At 55.1% G+C, this 19,775-nt stretch overlaps 1 protein-coding gene and 1 long non-coding RNA gene across 7 annotated transcripts; both read left to right on the plus strand.

Annotated features, from left to right (window-relative positions):
• Positions 1 to 1,235: 1,235 nt before the first annotated feature.
• Positions 1,236 to 8,663, plus strand: LOC117073104. Of its 3 annotated transcripts, none has more exons than XR_004433109.1 (2): positions 1,236 to 2,106; positions 6,821 to 8,663. XR_004433109.1 is itself a non-coding variant. In XM_033193637.1 (2 exons), the coding sequence occupies exons 1-2, from the start codon at positions 2,042 to 2,044 to the stop codon at positions 8,473 to 8,475; spliced, it is 771 nt and encodes a 256-aa protein (XP_033049528.1). In that variant the 5' UTR covers positions 1,236 to 2,041; the 3' UTR covers positions 8,476 to 8,663. The 3 variants fall into 3 exon arrangements, 2 of the variants coding, with proteins under 2 accessions (XP_033049528.1, XP_033049529.1); XM_033193637.1 differs by having other exon boundaries at positions 7,770 to 8,663; XM_033193638.1 differs by having other exon boundaries at positions 7,783 to 8,663.
• Positions 8,664 to 8,955: 292 nt separating this feature from the next.
• Positions 8,956 to 19,562, plus strand: LOC117073079. 4 transcript variants are annotated; one of them, XR_004433101.1, is made up of 6 exons: positions 8,956 to 9,950; positions 11,610 to 11,683; positions 12,234 to 13,016; positions 13,428 to 13,584; positions 16,125 to 16,333; positions 19,184 to 19,562. It is a non-coding gene; the product is annotated as an uncharacterized LOC117073079 (long non-coding RNA). The 4 variants fall into 4 exon arrangements; XR_004433098.1 differs by having other exon boundaries at positions 12,234 to 13,584; XR_004433099.1 differs by having other exon boundaries at positions 12,234 to 13,584; positions 16,128 to 16,333.
• The last annotated feature ends 213 nt before the right edge of the window (positions 19,563 to 19,775 follow it).

Raw genomic sequence — 19,775 nt, forward strand, 5'->3', positions numbered from 1 at the left:
TTTGTGTTTTATTATACTAAGAGCCTAGAAGTTTGATCTAAGAATGGCTGGGAGTCAGCAGCCGGCGCTGTGGAGCCCTGATTTGTGGTAACAATATTGAAATATGGAAATCCTCCCACACCAGTTTGTAGTAGTGCTGCATGAGCCCCTCTCTTGGGCATCCGCACCCACCAATATCACCTCATAATCTGGCATAATCCGGCACCAGGGGAGCCAAAGACCTGGCATGGGGGAGCTTGGAGGGGGCTGTTCCAGCCCAACGTGGGCAGCCCCAGCGGGTGACTTGTATCCCGAAGCTGTTAGTGCTCTGAGCATCACCTCTGCTCTGCGGTGGGGCACTGTTGGGTGTCCTGGGCTGCAGGTGTCCTGGGCTGAGGTCATGTGGTGTCAGGTGTGCTAGGCTGAGGTTGTGTGGGTGTCAGGTGTCCTGGGCTGCAGGTGTCCTGGGCTGAGATTATAGGGGTGTCAGGTGTGCTGGGCTAGGTTGTGGACATCGATGTCCTGGGCTAGGTCATGTGGATGTCAGGTGTGCTGAGCTGCAGGTGTCCTGGGCTGAGGTGGACATCAGGTGTCCTGGGCTAGGTCATGTGGATGTCAGGTGTGCTGCAGGTGTCCTGGGCTGAGGTTGTGCAGTGTCAGTCATCCTGGCACTGCCTCTCCACTCAGGCCTGGGCCTGTTTCTGGAACCCCCACGGGTTCTCTGGGGCTTGGGTGCTCACCATCCTGGTCTGGAAATGGAATGCTGGCACGGGTTTTAGAGCAACGGCTCTGAAGCCACATGGCCCTGGGTTTGAATGGTAAATGTACTTTTAAAGTGATCTTGAGAACTTTTCTTCAATCTCTGTAGCTCTGTTTTCTTACCTCTAATAGGCCTATGGCTAGGATTAGATGAAATTAGCACAAAGTGGGATCTTCCAAATCCTCCTCCTGGTCCTAAGGTACCTGGGGGCAAGCTAAAAGTAGGTTCTCCGACACCCCTAAGACCTGCTAAGTCTGGCCCCTGGGGTAGGGGGCAGTGCAGCCAGCCAGGCCTGGGAAGCCCGGGTCGCGTGTCTCCCCAGCGTTCTCCAGCTCTCAGCAGCACCCGCACTGCAGCTGGGCTCCCTGGCCTGGAGCCCGGGGTGTTACCCCCGACCACCACGGTGTGGTGCTGGTGCTGGGAGACTCACACTCTGCTAGCTGTGCCCTGAGCAAAGCCTCGGTGATGGTTGTGGGCTGAATGAATTGTGTCCAGAGGCAGGCCCGGCGCTGGGTGGAGAGGCGACGAGCAGGGCACCCGACCCCTGCGCCGTGGTGGGAATGCGGGGAGCACGGCCCCCCGGGGGGCCCCCATCCCTCGCGGCGCACCCGAGCCTGACCCCGGAGCTCCCTTCACCGCCAGCCTGCACGCGACTCTCTCCGAGCTGATTTCTGCGGCTCCCGGTGCCCTTGGCTGGCTCACTGGTTCTTTCGAAGCCTGTCCGAGTGTCCCCCCAGCCCCCCGGACCCCGCTCCATCTCTCCGCTAAAAAGGAAGCCAAGAGTTGGTTCGCAGCCCCTCTCGGCGCCACGCTAGCCCGGGAAGTGTTTCCACCTCCCCGGGCTCCTCAGGGTGCCTTTGCAACTCACAGCCCCAGGGCCTGCAATCTTCCTCCAGGCACCAGGGCCCAGCCCAGCCGGGAGGCCGCGGAGACCCGGCCAGAGCTGGGCCTTTGCTGCCATCTGCTGGCGGCTCTCGGATGACAGGTTGAAGGCCTGAGGAGTGGCCTCCCCGGGCCGGTCCAGTTCAAGCTCAGCAGGGGACAAGGCCTGAACTCTGCATTCCTGAGCAGCTCCGGGGGAAGCCCAGGTGCTGGCCACGTGTCAGTTCCGCTGCGCTCAGATCTCGGACTGCGGAGGCCGACCTAAGAGTTTCCCCTGCTTGGAAACCTGTGGCCACATCGCCTGGTCTGGGTTTCACAGGTTTGGCCTCTTGGGGACCCTCTGGCCGACCATCTCATTTCCCTTTGGCTGAAGCCCAAGAGGTTCCTGCGACTGTCCAGGTTCACAGCGCTGGTTCCTGAATGATTGGGAAGAGATGCACCCCTTCCACTGCCCAGAAATGTTTTCCAAAGACTGTTCAAGAAAGGTAAGTTGGCGGACAGAGAGCAATGCCGGGTGGGGAGAGGCCGCTGCAGGGTGAGAGGAGGGGCCACATGAGCCGGGAGGAGATTCTAAGGGGTGAACAGGGCTCAGAACCCACCCAAGGACGCCAGCCGCCTTCTGTCTCCGTCCTGCTGCATAGAGGTCGTTTTTGCAGCTGTAGAAATTTGTCACATTTCTGTGTGTGTCAAAAACCAATTTGTACCAGTTGACAAATTCAAAAGCAGGTGCTTTCAATTGTCCTTGGCACTTGAAAAAACTCTCCTGTGATTCAGACCACTTGTGTCCCTGCTAATTTTATATTTCTGATGTCAAGTTCACTTCAGCTGTTCCTGAGATCTCTGTGTGTCTAAATAGGAGGGAAGCTGTACAGAAATGTCTCTGCTGTCAAAGACAACAGGGTCGTGTTGGAGACACAATTTTGGAAGGAGTTTTCTTGGCAAACCATTTTCCTCCAGCTTGGGGGTTTAACATTTTTTTTCTTCTACCATCTGCTCCCTTGAGGCTTGGAAAGGCCTGAGCTCAAAAGCTCAGACCCGAGGGTGCTGATGAGCCGCACCTGGTCCCTGGAGGGGCTGCCAGCACTTCTCAGTGTCAGCTTCACTCTTTATGGTCATTGCTCCACATTCTTTTTTTTTTTTTCTTTTTTTTTAAGATAGAGTTTCGCTCTGTTGCCCAGGCTAGAGTGCAATGGCATTATCTCGGCTCACTGCAACCTCTACCTCCCAGGTTCAAGCGATTCTCCCACCTCGGCCTCCTGAGTAGCTGAGATTACAGGCACCTGCCACCACACCCAGCTAAGTTTTTGTATTTTTAGTAGAAACGGGGTTTCGCCATGTTGGCCAGCCTGGTCTCAAACTCTTGACCTCAGTTGATCCACCTGCCTCAGCCTCCCAACGTGCTAGGATTACAGGTGTGAGCCATTGTGCCCAGCCTGCTCCACATTCTTGTAGTGTGCAAGGTGGTGTCGTTAGCCAGAGATCTATAATCAGGAAACGGGCGAGTGACTGGTTGGTGCTGAATCTAGCAACCTGCTATCACATGGCAGGTTATTTATCTGTGGTCATCGTGCTCGGGTGGACAGCTGGTTAGGCACAAGACAGGGTAGTACAGAGAGGCAGCCCACCGTACACTCCTTTCTGTGTGAGACTCACAGAAAGACACTGTTTCTGGGGCCACAAGATTTCAGTCTAGCTGGGGAAATGGAAACCACTCCAAGAGCAATTAGCAAGAAAAACAAACGTCATTATGTGCTGACCATGGAGTGCTGAGCTGATGACACTGGAAGACATGGCCCAATGACAAGAACAAAACCTGACCCTGTGTTGCAGATAAAAGGTACATGGACCCGCAGCCTGTTTCTCTGGCCCTGCCCAGGCTGTCAGGAACAATCAGATTAACATCAGCTGCTGCCCAGATTCCATTATCTGATATCAAGCCGCTGTGCTGCTGGTCATTGAGCTGCAGTTTGCAATTTTCTAAAATTAAAAATAAAGGCCTTTGGTTTTGTATGTGATCCCTGGGCTGGGGTTTGAGGGAGAACTGGAGCCTCAAGGATGTGCTCAGGCCCACAGGGATCTGCAGAAGTGTCTCAGTTCTCCAGCCCCTGAGGGCAGCTTTGTGGGCCAGGCCAAGGGAATTCATGGGGCCAATGAGGCTGTCCAGACAGATGGTCTCCTGTGTGTTAGGGGAGGCAGGTGACTAGCATTTGGGATTGTATTAGTGACCTATTGCTGTGTAACATACAACCCCAATACTTAGAAGCTTAACACCACAAACACTTATTATCTCCCAGTGTCTGAGGGCCAGGAATCTGGCTGAGGCTTGATTGGGTGGCTCTGGCTCAGGCTGTCTTGGGAGTTTGCAGTCAGGCTCTCAGCAGGGGCTGCAGTTATCTCAGGGCTCTGCAAGACATGCTGCTCAGGGCCCTCTGCTTAAGTGGCAGCTGGGTTTCCCCAGAGTTAGTGATGAGAGAGAGACATTCAGGCAGACAGAGACATATACACACACACACACAGGAGAGACAGAGACTGGGGAGAAAGAAAAGGAAAGGAGAGATGGAGAGAAAGAGAGGAGAGCGGGGAAGGACCAAGCACCAGCCTTAGAAGCCACAGGCTCTTATTACCTCCTCTCAGTTCAGCACTGACATGTGGTCACTGCTGGTCACTCCAACCAGCCCTTGTGCATTGTGGAAGGGGCCTCCACAAGGGTGAGCACCAGGAGGGGGATCTCAGGGGACCAGCTTGGAGGCTGGACACCACAGGGATCTTGGGCCAAACTACAGGATAGGGCTGAAGTTCAGGACTGACTGTTACAAGGCCACCAGGTCATAGCCCCTCTGTGCAGTCACAAGCCAATGCACCAAGACAGCAGGGTTTGCAGCAGAGAAAGAGTTTCGTGGCAGCAGGACTCCAAGTGAGGAGACGGGAGGATACCCTCAAATCCATCTCCCTTGGGAGTTCTGGGCTGGGGTTGTTAAGGAGGGTGAGGGACTGGAAAACTGGGGTGCTTGATTGTTTGAGGTGAGGAGGATGAAGTCATCAGGAGGTGGAAACTGTATTCTCAGCTTCCCATAGAGTCCTTCAGACCAGCTGGCGTCAGTAGTTGCAGTGGTACACAGGAACTGAAAGGAGATCTCGGAGAAATGTTAACAAAACTTAACATTTCGTAATTTCAACGTGTTGTCTATAGAGCAGTTCAAGGCATCTGTAATCTGTGCCAGGCTTTACGTGATTCTGGGGTGAGAGGCAGCAAATGGTGATGAGGAAAGGACTGCAGAGCAGGCTGACCCAGTGATTCATGCTGAGTGTGTTGCAGCTTGGTCTATTTTCCTTTCTCCTCCTCCCCTCAGCCCTGATGAACTTCATAAGGTTCACAGGGACAGTTTCTGACTGGGTGGCTGATCCAGGGTCCAGCAGCCCAAGCTCTGCAGTGGGGCCTGGGCCAAGAGGAATGTGGGTGTGGGGATGCTGGTGCCAGCACGGGCTCCTCCTGGGCTGCAGGGATGGTGCATAGGTTGGAGACGGAGCCTGTGTTGAGAAGGGGCAGAGATGTTCTCTGACCACACTGCTAGACCCGCGTCCTGCTATCTGCGTGTTGTGGGTGCCAAGCACTCGTCCATCCGGACAAGTCCACAGGGACGGGGTGGTTCTGTGATGGCCCCTTGAGACAACAGGAAACTGTGGTGGGTGTGCACAGAGCCAGGAGACAGTGTGGCCCTGTGGCCTCCAAGGGGCTCCCACCCAGCAGGAGGGATGGACAGGTAGAGCCTCTCCCTCTGCCCCCACCCCACTCTGGCCACACAGGGCTCCCTGGCGTTCTGGGGTTGTGCTGGGGAGGCACTCCCTTTGGGCCATGAACTTGGGGTTCGTCTGCCTGGAGCCCCCTTCCCAGGCATCTGTACCACGCATTCCCTCCCCTCAGGGCTTTGTGTAGCCTCCAGTTTCTCAGCAGGGTTCCCCTGACTCCTCTATGAGAATGATGCCTCCACCCCAGCCCAGCCCCTCCACATGCTCTGCTCTCCCTCTGTGTGAGTCACCCTTTCAGGCAATAGATTTCTCATATGTGTTGTCGATCTGTCCCCTCTGGAATCCATCTGTGCAGGGCCCCGGCTTCTCTGTGCCGAGCGCTGCCACACTGTGCTCAGTGCCCAGGGCTGCGCCGGGCACAGATGCCGGGGCGTGAACTGGTAGCGGCAGGTGGGGAGTCAGAGGGGCCCATCTGGCTCTCATGCCACCCGGGTCTTGGCCTTCCACGGTACCTCAGGGACCCCGTTTTTAGCATCAGAGCTGGGAATGACCGTCCCTCTCAGGAAGGCAGGGCTGGCCTCCCAGCTCCAAACCACCTGACAAGTGGCTACAGGTGACATTCAGGTTAGTCAGGATTGAATGAACTCTCACAGCAGGAATCCTGTGCATCAGGGGGTGTAATTCCCACTTTCCGAATGAGGAGACTCAGGCACAAAGTCGCTAAGTAGTTTCTCCAGACCCCATTATACAGGAGAAGGAGTGAGTCAGGATTCGTGCGGAGGTCTGACTTCCAAAGCCAGGATCCGGTTTGAAAAGCGGTTCTCTTCCTGCTGAATCCTAGTGTGGTGACCATACACGGAGCTGTGGGAGTTTCCTCACCTGCTTCCCCCCACCCCAACATGCTCCAGACCTTGGAGGCCCCAACAGCCATTGAGAAATGCCTGGGAAGTGTGGTGCCTCCCTGGTGCCACCTCCTGTGGTCGTCCCGCTGAGATGTGGGAGCACGTGACACAAGCCCTTCCCGTGGCTGTCCCTCTCCAGTCCCTGCAGTGCCAGGGAGCAGCATCACCAGGGCTGAGGCTGTGCGTTCTGTGATGTCTTCTGGGCCTACCTCTGTGGCAGGAGCAGGGCTGACTCATGGAGGAACCTGTCCATTGGTCTTATGTGGGTACCTGCAGTTTCCATGAAAATGGGCAGCATCCCTTGGTGCGTCTGTGCCCAGCATCTGATAACTGATGGGGAGAGATGGGCATGGGCGCATGGACGGGTTCCAGGGCCTCCTGAGCTAGCGTTCTGGCTCCAGACCCAACTTTGTTCTGAGGACTGGGTCAGATAATTACATGAGTGGAGACAGTGGCTCACTGGGCTCCTGTGTGAAGCTGTGGGGCCCCAGGAGCACCACAGGCCAGGGGCCTTGTGCTCATGTTTAAATCCTTTGCCATGTAACCGCAGGTGGATTGGTGAGTCGTTAAGGCCAGCATAGTGAGAAAGGACCTCTCCAAAGAGCGTCATGAAGACTCCGCATCCAGGTGTCTCTGGAGGAAAGATGCTTACACAGGGCCACCGTCCCTCTGCAGAGCCCAAGCCCTATACACCCTGCTGACCCTAGGCACGGCCTGAGCGAGGGCCCTGGGTGCCTTCCAATCCCAGAGGAAAAGGGGCGGGAGAGGCATCGCTTGACTCTTTCTTCAATTTACACAAAGCAGGAAAGATATTTAGCAAACCAGGCATCACATTCTGAACATGTTCGACAGAGAGACAGGCCCAAATACGCTCTGCTAATGTTATGACTCTTGATTAACCCAGTTTATCAGTGTCTGATTCAGAGCAGCCCCAGAGAGAACCCTTTCTGCAAAGAAGAGAGGCTTCCGCAGAGCGTGTCTTCCTGGAGGACCCTCTAGGCCAGCAGCCCCCACAGCCTCCGCGCAGCACCGCAGCCCTCCCGTTGACACGTCAGTCCTCTGGGAGCATGGGTCAGCGAGAGACAGGGTCCTTTCCACAGTGATGGCAAATTCCTGCTCTGGAGGAAAAAAGCAGCTTTTTCTCCAACAGAAGTGAACCCAGGCTGTCCCACGGTGGCGGGTTGTGGGATTCTGGGTGCCCCCAGCCCCTCCGGCTCACTGCCCCGCTGGGCCCTCGCATGGCTGAGGCGAGCCAGCTCTCTGCCTGTGTCGCTGTCCCTGCCCGTACGGATCATTCCTGCCCGTAAATCCACGGTGACTCCATTGGTGTGATTTTTCTCCACCGGCCTCTGAGCTCCTTGTGGAAAAGGACGGTGTCTTCTTTGCCTGTTTGTTTCTAGTTTGTGTTGCAGTGCTGTGCTCCAGGCAGATGCTCAATGCATATTTGCTGAATAAACGAGTGAATGAACAGTAAGGGGAACTCTGAATTGTACCCTCAGCTCCTTCCCACAGCAGAACGAGGAGCTTGGACTGCACACGGCGAGGATGCCACGTGGCCCAGAATTCCGGGAGGGAGGTCTCTGGCTGTCGTTTACACCAGCGACAAGTGTTCCCAGGTATACAGGGCTGCGGAGTAACTGTGAGATTCCAGGCCTCTCTTTCCTTCTGACACTGGTTAAATGCCTCAGTGACCTGAGAGTTGCTGGCTGTCTCCAGCTTCCCAGGTCATGCCTACACTCGCTGTGTCAGTCAGGACAACCTAGCAAACGCTGCAGTGACAAGGGACCTGCAGGGCTTAGAGCCTTAATGAGGGTTTCCTTCTCACCTGTGGTCCCTGCCCTCCAGTGCCAGCTGGGGGCTCTGCTCTGCCTCCTCTGGGAAGGACTGACCGAGTCACCATCGGGATGGCTGACAGTTTTGTGGCTGAGAGAAAGAGACACTGGAGGCTGTGGAACAACCACTGAGATGTTCCAGCTCAGGGTCTGTCCCACGACTCCCATCACAAGGCAGTGTCTGGAAATGGTTCTTCAACCACAGTGGCCAGGGAGTGCCACCCTCCCACAGGGCCTAGAAGGATCAGGCCAAGCAGCCCCACTCACCGTCACTCTTGCCCCGCCCCGTCTCCTAGCACCCAGCTGGGATGGCCATCGAGCAGTGCCCTTGGACTCTGCTCTGGATAATGACCTTCTCACTATGGCGACTTAAGCCAGCCCCTGTCCCTACACACTTCGGCGCACTCCCACCTCCGCCCTGGGCCAGGTCCCCATCCACTCTCCTCTTCACCTGTGTGGGCCCATCCTGGCCTCACCGCTGCTGGGGTAGGGGCTTGTCTTCACACCCTCTCCAGGTGGCTTGGCTGTCTGTTTCCCTGTTTTCTTTCTTTCTTTCTTTCTTTCTTTCTTTCTTTCTTTCTTTCTTTCTTTCTTTCTTTCTTTTTTTTTTTTTTTTTTTTTTGAGGAGTCTCACCCTGTTGCCCAGGCTGGAGTGCAGTGGTGTGATCTTGGCTCACTGCAATCTCCATCTCCTGGGTTCAAACAATTCTGTTGCCTCAGCCTCCTGAGTAGCTGGGATTACAGGCATGCACCACCACACCCAGAAAATTTTTGTATTTTTAATAGAGATGGGGTTTCACCATGTTGGCCAGGCTGGTCTCAAACTGCTGACCTTAGGTGATGCACCTGCCTCAGCCTCCCAGACTGCTGGGATTAGAGGCGTGAGCTACTGTGTCCAGCCCTCTCTTTCCCTATTCTAAGGTGAGATTGGTCCTGAGGGCAGCCCTGAGCTGGGTCGGGGATGGGATTTTGCCTGCTTTACAGACCTGCTACTGCCGCATGGATGCTGGCAGAAGACATGAGATCCCTGGTCAGAGACTGGGCACCTTGTTACTCCCCACACAGCAGGCAGCATGACCATTGCATATTTGTGTCACTTTCCCCGGCCCCCAGGTGCCCGGGGTGGTGCAAGCTGCCCGGGTGGATGCTGCTCATTTGGTAGGTCGCATCACAGGACGGGGATAGCTGAGGGTAAGTCATGTTCTAGCAAGCAGAATCGGGTGGCTTTTTGGCCCAAAGAAAGGCATGATCCCATTTCTCAAGGTGACTCGCCGCAAGCCGAATCGTGAGAAGTGGCCAGAGCGAGGAGTGGCCAGGGCCCCGAATTTGTGGCTCGCCCAGCCAGCTGCGTAGGCGTGTGCAGACCCATGTTGGAGGCAGTCTTCCTACATACCCCGGACCATGATTACTTCCGGTCTTCCTGCAACTTCCCTTAAATCTCTTGAGCCTGTCTGTTTTATTACTCCAATTTTCCTTTTAGCCTTTAGGTCACAAAGTTCATAGTTGGACAAAATCATATTTATTACAGAATCTGATACTGATGATGTGATACATCATCACCAGATGATGGTTTCAGCCTGATTCTTGTAGCAAAACGGACTCTTAGGTTCCTCACATGCTGGCAAGGGGACAGGACACTTGGAAGAGCCTGGTATTGGGGTGCAGCTGGACCTCACAGGACCTGGAATGGAATTCGAGACCTGCTCTGCCACCTGCTGTGTGCTGGGTGGGACCCTCCCATGCACCCCACCGCACCCCACCCCACCCAGCCACCGCCCATCACCAGAGCAGCTTGTCTGGGGTCTGTTCAGCACCTATGAGATGGCCTGACTTGAAGATATTGCTCAGGTAAGGACAGGGGCATTGCTCCCAGGAAGGCGTCACAGGGAACTCAGTCCTCCCAGGAAGGCGTCACAGGGAACTCAGTCCTCCCAGGAAGGCGTCACAGGGAACTCAGACAGTGGACTGAGGCGGGGGCAGCCCACAAGGAGAAACTGAGTCTGGGGTGGCTGGGGCCATCGGAGACGAGCACCCGAGTGAAAACACCAGCCCAGGGAGACAGATTACCTGACTCTTGGAGGTCCCAGAGTTCCCAGGCACCTGAGGAGCTGGAGGCAGTGATGGCGCGGGGCCAGAGAGGTGGTGGCAGGAATGGGGAGCATGAAGGACCTCAGGGGACCAGGGCTGTGCTGTTTCCTGACTGGTGTGGGGTACCCCAGTGTCCAGGGGTGGAGATGGGAAATGAAGCTAAATGCAGTGGCGCCCTCGGGTCTGTGCGAGGAATTGACGAGGCGGTGACCCCACAACGCTGCAAACCAAGGAGGGCTCCCAGCCAGGGATTCCTGGCTTTCCTGGGTTAGAAAGTGGAGACACGAATGTCCCCTGGGCAGTGCTCCGTGTCCTGTCCCAGTGTTGGCCCCTCGGTGCTGAGGCCATGGGGCAGTCCCTGGCAGGGACAAGCACCTGCGGCAGAGGTCAGGGCCTGGCAGAGTGGGGACAAGGCGAGGATGGGGCGGGGTGGGGCTTCACTCCCACAGTCAGGCTTTAGGGCACAACCCAGAAGAAGTGTAGGTGCCAGAGAGAGGAGGGGCGGAGGAGGTGCAGGTGGGCCAGGGCTGCCTGCTGAGGGACTCCAGTGTCTGTATATTCAGAGGTAGGGGGTGGGCTAGCTCAGAAAGTCTGGGAAGGGGTGAGGGACAGAGAGAGATAAGAGAGAGGGAGGGAAGGAAGCAGGCAGGGGAGAGAGGGGGAAAAAGGAAGGAAGGGAGGAGGGAGAGACAGAGAGGGAGCTGGGGTGCAAGCGCCCCCGGTTAGAGCCTTCAGAGCAGCGGCATACTGTGTGCCCAGTCCTGCAGGGGCACAGGCACTCCTGTTTCAGAGGCTATGACTGGTTGAAAAGGCTGGGGTAGGAGGTGCGGCAGAGACAGGTGGGTCAGACCAGGCAGGAGAGAGCTCAAGGGAGGAGCTGGACCAGCTGCATGCCAGCTTCTCCACACATGGCCCTCCACACATGGCTACAAACCATGCCAGCTTCTCCACACATGGCCCTAGTGCTTGTCCCTACCCTTCCAGTCAACAGCAGGCCTGGGGTGGTCCCTGGCACCTCCAGGATTCCTACCAAGGTGGGTGTCAGAGACCCCTGAGGAAGAGAAAGACAGAGTCGCAGATTCCGTGAGCTGAGGATGGGGCAGCCATGGGCCATACACCCCAGGCAGGAGCCTGGAGCCTGCAGTGACCACACAGGGAGCCGGAAGGGGGCCCAGGAAGAGGGAAGGGAGATGGGTGGGCGTGGGCGTGGGGAGGCCCCAGGTATGGAGCCGGAGGGTCTGGAAGCCGAGGTTGGCATGACCCCAGGGTGGGGAAGCCAGGGGTGCAGGACCTCCACTACCACCGGATTCCCACCTTTCTGAGCCATGTGCCTTCAGTGATGGATTCTGATCTGGGAGTGGCGTCCAGCATGGAGCATTCACTGTTTCTGCTCTTTCCTTCTACCTTGTATTCCCCTAGACTGTGCTGAAGATCTCACAGTGATCACTTAGGTGCACCAGGAAGGTCGTTAACAAGTTCTTCCAAACTTCTGCGTGAGTCCTTTTGACTCAAGTGTGTTCCTGGTCTCTCTTCAGCCCCTCAGTCTTCAAAACAGGGAAGGCGAAAGGGCAGACTGTCCTTCTGCCTCTGCAGCCATCATGCTGTTCAGGAGAATAGCACCCGTTCCCTGGTGGCCTACATCGACTCCTCCTTCATCCCTGACATCATGTCACTGTGATTCCTGCAATGGCAAAGGGACCCCAGATGCAGGGCCACCCCTTGCTTCGCGTGGGGCGTGAACTGCATGAGGACGTCTGGCATGTCCTAGAGTTTCAGGGGCGTCCCAGTCCCATCCTAGCTTTGCTGAACTTTGATCCTTGCCCAGAAAATGATAACAAAATTTAAATCTACCCCCAAGGCTGTTGTGAGGATGTAGAGCTAATGCATGTGAAGAGTAAGGTGCATGTCTCACCATCCTGTGAATGCTCCAGAATGTTCTAGAATGTTCTTGAATGTTCTTACCATCACTCCTTGTCATCTGAGGCGTGTGTGGGTTAATCAATTGTGATGGCCCATGCCCGTGGCTCTGTGCTCTTTTCCCAGGAAGAGAAACTGCAGTTGAGCAGGGCCACCGTGAATGAGGAAACCCTGTCCACCCATCCAGGGTCAACATGCCGTGAGTGGTTCCTGCATGCTGGAGAAATCAACGCACTCTCTCCCGCCTCCGGGGGTGTGCTGAAAGGCAGGTGACAGTGGCGTTATAAAATTGGAGGGGTGCCCTGTCACCTCCAGACAACATACAACTCACTTGCACATGAAGCCCAACTGGCCACAGGTCACCTGAGCCCCACCTCAGGAGGGGTCACTGGTGGGTCAAGATACTGGGTTTGAAAATCACTTTTCCAGTCAAATTCTCTCTCTTGCTCCACAGAGGACTTGGAGGCTGGGGTTTGATGCCTGAGAATGGGCAGCATCTTTCTCACGGGAGTGAAAGAACCAGCGAGGCAGCTCCAGTAGAGCCACAGGCGGCCCCCCAGGCATGGGGGGGGCAGGACAGGAGGGAGGAGGGGCAGCCAAGGACCTGGGAATGCAGGCCCCATGGCAGCCGCCGTGGCCCCGGGAGGGCTGGCAGTGCCACCTCCTGCAGGGTGGGTGTGAAGGGGAGAGTTTGCCAACCAGGAATGAGACCTTCCCCAGCTTCCAGGGTGTGCCCCTCCCTCTCTCCTCCGTCCTCCCCGCTGTGGAAGGATGTCTGGGAGGACAGGTGACCCTGTCGCCTGTTTGCTTCACATCCGTTCCCCTTCGTGTGGCAGATCTCCCTGCAGGAGTGGAAAGGGTGGCAGTGCTGCTTTTCAGGGCCAGGGAAAAGCGTAGGAACCCAAACAGGTAGAGTGGGAAATGGCGTTCGCCACTGTCTGCCCCAAGGCTTTGTGTTACCAAGAAGAAGAACAGGGTGGGAGGCCGAGGTGGTTGCTCAAGGTCACCAAGAGGGTGAGTGGGGGAAGGCGGACCCCCAACCCAGTCTCCTCCCCTGGCAGAGATCAGGGGTGTGAAGAGGGTGCAGATGGGGAAGGGGTGTGGAAGAGTGGGATCAGGTGTTCCTTGTGCACACTGTCGGTGGGAAAGTGGACCGGGGCAGCCACCATGGGGAATGCTGCGGGGGTTCCTCAAACATTTAAAAATAGAAGTGCCTACTACCCAGCCATCCCAATGCTGGGTATTGACCCAAAATAATTGCAGTCAGTATTTTGAAGAGGTGTCTGCACCCCAAGTTCATTGCAGCACTATTCACAATAGCCAAGTAGTGCAAGCAACCTCCATGTCCATCAACACATGAATGCATAAAGAGTCCGGGCCATCACCACACCACGGAGTACTACTCAGCCATGAAAAAGAGGAAACCCGGTCATTAGTGACAGCATGGATGAGCCCAGAGGACATGATGTTACATGAGGTAAGCAGAAAGGCAGACACGGCACGGTCTCCCGTCTACAAGGAATCTGAAACAGTCAAGCTCATAGAAGCAGTGAGGAGGGTGGGGGTCTCCAGGGCTGGAGGAGGGGAAGCAGGGGTAGAATACAGTTTCCATGATGCACGACGAGTAGGTTCCAGAGATCTGCTGTTCAACACAGTGCGTCTACTTAACACTAATCATGAGAAAAGATCGGCTGCCCTCAGGAGCACCTGCTTCTGGGTCTGATGGGCAGTCGTGAAGCTGGTTCCCGGAATCGGACCTGAGCTTATGGGAGGTGCTGGTGCAGCTCGGCCCCAGCTGCTGTGCCTGAAGTGGGTCCCTAGGAGGCTCAGAGCGGGAAGAGGTGGAGGGCAGGGCTGGCTCGTCCTGAGCCCGGGAGGCTCAGTATCCAGGACCCATAACCACTGTAAGGGGCTGGGAGCATCATTTAATTTCCATTGAAATCCAAAGAAAAAAATGAATGTTTACATTGAAGAAGCTTTTAACATATTAATAACCATAATTACTAACATAACAGTAATAATATCATCTTTATATCACCGCAGTCATAAAATATAATTTTAAACAATATTTATGGAGGAAGAAATCCAAGAAAGTGACTGGCACTCCGACCCAGGTCTAGCCTTGGATCCACTCCTGTGGTCCGTCTGGCCTGGAGCTGGCCCTTTAATCTCTCCACCTCCTCTGCATCTTGTAGAATGAGGATGACTTTGCCCTGACCTTCTTCCTTGCTCCGGTGTGTGTGCCGTGGGTGACATTGCAGCCGGGCAATGGGGCAGGGCTGCTTTGTGTCTGCACGTGACTCTCAAGTCTCCGTAAGCTGCTTTCTTTCTCTCGCAGGCCCAGGACAGGGGTTCTAACCCCACAGGTGGAGGCGTTGTGGGATACAATACAGAATGACCTGTTATATTTGAATTTCAGATGAACACAAATAACTTTTTAGGATACATGTGTCCCCACATGACAGGAGACAGACTAAAAAATTATTTGTAATATATGTGAAATTCACACTTAACTGGCTGTCTTGTGTTTTCATTTGTTGCCTTTGGCAACCATACATTTAGAGACGTTTTTGATTGTCAAGACTTCGGGATGGGGGTGCCCCTGGCATTTAGTGGGTGGAGGTCAGGGACGCTGCCACACATCCCACAGTGCCCAGGACAGAAACGTCTGCCGTGCCCGAAAACTGCTGTCTACAAGCAGAGGTGACAGGCGAATGTACCGTCTGTCCTTACTTGAGTTCTTTCCTTCGGAGGCAGGGGATGAGACCGTGTGGCGCCCACGGCCCCGCCAATCTCTGTGAGGCCACGACTGAAGCTGGAAAGGCCTGGCGTGGAAAATGCCTCACCCTGCTCCTGTCTGAGGGTTCAGCTCTGCCTATGCAGGCCCCAGTCAAGACGTGGGGTGTTTCCTGGGTTCCCGCAGGTGCCGTAGGGCCTGAGCTGCCAGCCGACCTTGCCCTGCCAGCACCCACAGACGTGACGGGCTTGTTCTTGAACGCCAGGGCCACAGCGGTGTCCTTCATTCCCTCGCAGGGGCGGGTTCCACGCTCACCCCTTCTGGCCCACAGCGCCCCCTGCTGGTCATTTGATCGAAGCCGCTTTAGTTCACTTGCTCCTTCATGCACATCACCACCAAACTCCCTTTGGCCCTTGTGGTTTAATACATCTGGTGACTTTACTCAGTGTAGGCACATGAGCGTGCATGTCCTGATCTTAAATAAAACTATCTAAGTGGCAGCTCATTAATCCAAGAGGAGCTGTTTTAGTCAGGGTTCTCCGGGAAACAGAACCTTTGGGGTGGTTCTCTCACATATATGAGAGAGGGATTAATTTTAAGAAATTGGTTTTCATGCCTGTAATCCCAGCACTTTGGAAGGCGGAGGCAGGTGGATCACCTGAGGTCAGGAGTTCGAGACCAGCCTGACCAACATGGTGAAACCCCATCTCGACTAAAAATACAAAAATTAGCCGGGTGTGGTGGTGTGTGCCTGTAATCCCAGCTACTCAGGAGGCTGAGGCAGGAGAATTGCTTGAACCCAGGAGACAGAGATTGCAGTGAGCCAAGGTTGCATCACTGCACTCCAGCCTGGGCGACAGGGCGAGACGCTGTCTCAAAAAAAAAAAAAAAAAAAAAAAAAAAAGAAATTGGTTTATGTGGTTGTGGAGGCTGGTAAAATCTGCAAGGTAGACCAGCAGGCTGGGGACCCAAGGAAGGGCTGGTGCTGTAGCTCGGGTCCAAAGGCCGTGGACTGGCAAGACTCTCTCGTCTTTGGGGAGGTCAGTCTTTTCTCTGGAGGCCTCAGCTGATTGGATGAGCTCCTCATACACTATGGAGGGTGATCTGCTTGATGCAACACTACTGATTTCAGTGTCAACCTCATCTAGAAAATATTTTCACAGTAACATCTAGAGTGATGTGTAACCAAATATCTGGGCACTGTGGCCTAGCCAAATTGTCAGGAACAATTAGCCATCACGATGCCTGTTTGTTATTCTACACTGTGCTTCTGTCCACAGCAGCAGGGCAGTGTGCAAGGTGCCCACCAGCTGACTGCTATCCCTGGAGTACGTCCTCACGGATGAGAGTAGCCGGTGGTCACTTTGGAGAGCAGTGGTCCTGCCGGAGAGAACAGGGCCACAGGCAGAAGTTTCACCGAGGACAGAGCCGGGCAGTGTCTGGAGCCTGAGGGGCATGGTGGCCGGGCGTCAGCGAGTTCTGGAAACAGGTATCCCATGAGGTGGGAGTGCCCAGAGGGAACAGTGGGGCTGTGGTGTGGAGCCTGCAGTGGCTGGAGCTTCTGTCCTGCAGAGTCAGGGATGAGATGTCTTCCCCTCCTTCCTGGTCTCAAGCCCATCGGTGTCTCTCCAGTCCCACCACCTTGCTGGCTCCAGGTCTCACCAACTCCTCCCCAGCAGCCTCAAGTTGCTGCTTCCAACGTCAGGGCTTTTCCAGGGTGTCGCATCCCCCCAGCTCCAGCTGAGCCCTCCCTGCTCCCGCCTCCTGAGCTGTACTCCTCAGCCTGCTGTCTTAGGCCTCCAGGGCCTGGGAAAGACGCCCACAGTTTACAGGGCATCTCCTCAGAAACCTAACTCACAGTCTCAGATGGGGGCTTTTTTTTTGTTTTCTCCAGATTGCTCATTTGGGCTGTAAACAAGCTGGGCGGGTGGCTCACGCCTGTAATGCCAGCACTTTGGGAGACCGAGGCGGGCGTGTTGCCTGAGGTCAGGAGTTTGAGACCAGTCTGGCCAACATGGTGAAAACCCATCTCTAGTACAAAATACAAAAATATTAGCCGGGCTTGGCTTGGTGGCGGCGCCTGTAATCCCAGCTACTCGGGAGGCTGAGGCAAGGGAATTGTTTGAACCAGGCAGGTGGAAGTTGCAGTGAGCCGAGATTGCACCACTGCACTCCAGCCTGGGCGACAGAATGAGACTCCGTCTCAAAAAAAAAAAAAGACACAAGCCCAAGTATGGCAGGCACGAATGACTGACTCTGCAGACCAGGCCGCAGCACGGCTGACACCATCAGGAAGGACAGAGCCCTGGAGAGTCCAGGAGGCCCTTCCTGGGAGGACCAGGGACACAGTAAGGCCCTATCCCAAGTTCACCCACAGGGCCATCCACTCCATAGCCGCAAGCTGCCTCAGAGACACAGGCCCTCCCGCCCCAGCCGCTCCTTCCTCCTCCCACCCAGGAGGCCCTGCTGTTGTGCTGGAATGGTGCTCCTCAAAACATCTGCTGAGCCCTAACCCATGGCACCTCCAAACTGGACCTTCCTTGAAGACAGGGTCTGACCAGGGGTGATCAAGTTGAAATGTGGTTAGCAGGGTGGGCGCTAACTCCCTATGACTGCTGTCCTTATGAAAAGGGGGAATTAGGACAGAGACAGACCCGCACAGAGGGAGAGTGCCACGAGATATGACTGTGTCCTTATGACAAGGGGGAATTAGGACAGAGGCAGACCCGCACAGAGGGAGAATGCCACGGAGATATGACTGTGTCCTTATGACAAGGGGGAATTAGGACCCAGAGGCAGACCTGCACAGAGGGAGAGTGCCACGGAGAGTGTGGAGAGACCCAGCCACAATCCAGGGAGCCCCCCCACCATCCCTAGGGGAAGAGCACAGGGTTGGGGGACAGGCCCTTCCCTAGTGCTCTCAGAGGGAGCCTGGCCCTGCCCACACCTTGATCTCGGACCTCAGTCTCCAGAAGCATAGGATCATAAAATTCTGTTGTTGAAGTCTCAGGTTTGGGGTGCTTTGTTATGGCAGGGGCACCCCTGCACCCTCCCTCCTCATCCCTGCTCCCATCTCCTTCTCCAAGTCTGTCTGGTCTGCTGAGCGCTAGGAGCCCCACCAGGCTTCCCCTCCTCTCTGGATGACTCAGCCTTAACCAAGGCCTGACCACCCACCTGGATGGGGAGGGGAGGGCACGGGGAGAGACAAGGAGGGAGAGAAGGCAGGAGCAAGGGAGAGATGGGGAAAAGACAAAAGAAGGAGAGAAGGAGAGGGAGAAGGGGAGAAGAGAGATGGGGACAGAGATAGAGTGGACAGAGAGAGGAGAGAAAGACGACTGGAAAGAGAGAGAGAAAGACTGGGGTGATCAGGGTTGGGGGGCGGAGCGTCCGGGCCTGGGAGCTCAGCCCTAAATCTTGCCGTAACTGATGCTTTCTAACAATGTAACTTTGAAGTAGTGGACTAGACCCCTGTGCCTGGTGACTGAATAATTGAAGAAATGTTTGCAGGGCTGGTGTAGAGGGCTAGCAGCTGAGGCCTGCTCTGATATGTATGAAGACTGATCATTGATGCCTGAGACGGCAGCATGGCGGTGTGAGACTCCTGACCCCAGAGTCTGGGGGCCTAGGACGCTCTCTTCATGGCGTTTAACTTCCACGGTGCTCCCCAGGCAGCCTCTGCCGGCTGCTGAACTCAGTAGCATTCCTTGAGGCTGCGGTGTCTGAAAGTGCTCTAGGAGTGGGGGCATGGAGTTCAGCTTCAGGGTGGGATTCCAGGAGCATGGAAATGTGGGGTGGTCCTACCCAATGTGGAGCTAGAACCCCCACATCCTCTTGCAATTCATTCTGTCCGTGTCCCTCCAGTTGCTCAGAACTGCCACGTGAGCCAGGCGCTGTTGATCGGGAAAGGAGGGGTGAGGTACAGGGGAATACACTGTCTCCCTGACCCCAGGAGCTTGTCATTTGCATGGGAAAAAGTCAGTTTCCATTTGTGGAAGTGCCTGCCCGATGCCACAGAAGAAACCGTGTCCAGGATGGAGGGTATGCGTTTGTCAACTCCTTGGGTGGCATTCTCTGGCCATCCTAGAACCCCTGCCCCATGGACTAATAACCGGTGTCAGCTGGAGTTAACCGGTGTCAGCTGGTGCCTGATGGAGAATGTCACACCTACTCACTGGAAATGGGCAGGAAGGGGTTTCACTTCCCAACTCCATTTTCAGTGACGACAGCTCGGGTGTTTGACGCTGGCCGTGGCGGAAACACGTACACCACAGAGATCGACAGACTCTATGGGTCGGGATTTTCTTTTCTTTTGTTTTTCTCTCCTTTTGTTTTCTATTAGGAAGGCCGATGCCAGCATGCCACTGAGAAGGTCATCGAAGTCCAGCTCAAGGTCATCAAAACCCAGGGTTGCTGCAGTCATAGAAGAGGACCCCAAGCAGTGGATTAGTTCTGCCTCCTTCCGCCAAGCGAGTAAATATCTCATTCACAGAACAATTGACTTTCAGACAATATTAAGATTTCCATAAAAATGGCTATTTGGAAAAGCACACATCTGCTAATATATCTGAAACATAAAACTCCAGCAGTCTTGGTGCAGTTAAAAACAGAATTTGGAGACATTCGTGGGGCCTGTTTCTCTATTAGTCAATGAATTCATCATATTTATATATTTGTGAGCTGGGCTTGGGGGCTCACACCTGTAATCCCAGCACTTTGGGAGGCCGAGGTGGGAGGATCACTTGAGGTCAGGAGTTCGAGGCCAGCTTGGCCAACATGGTGAAACCCCATCTCTGTTAACAATATAAAAATTAGCTGGGTGTGGTGGCACACACCTGTAGTCCCTGCTACTTGGGAGGCTGAGGCACGAGAATTGCTTGAACCCAGGAGGTGGAGGTCGCAGTGAGCCAAGATCACACCACTGCATTCTAGCC

This window comes from Trachypithecus francoisi, unplaced genomic scaffold, assembly GCF_009764315.1.
Source record: "Trachypithecus francoisi isolate TF-2019V2 unplaced genomic scaffold, Tfra_2.0 Lachesis_group4, whole genome shotgun sequence".
Classification (NCBI taxonomy): domain Eukaryota; kingdom Metazoa; phylum Chordata; class Mammalia; order Primates; family Cercopithecidae; genus Trachypithecus; species Trachypithecus francoisi.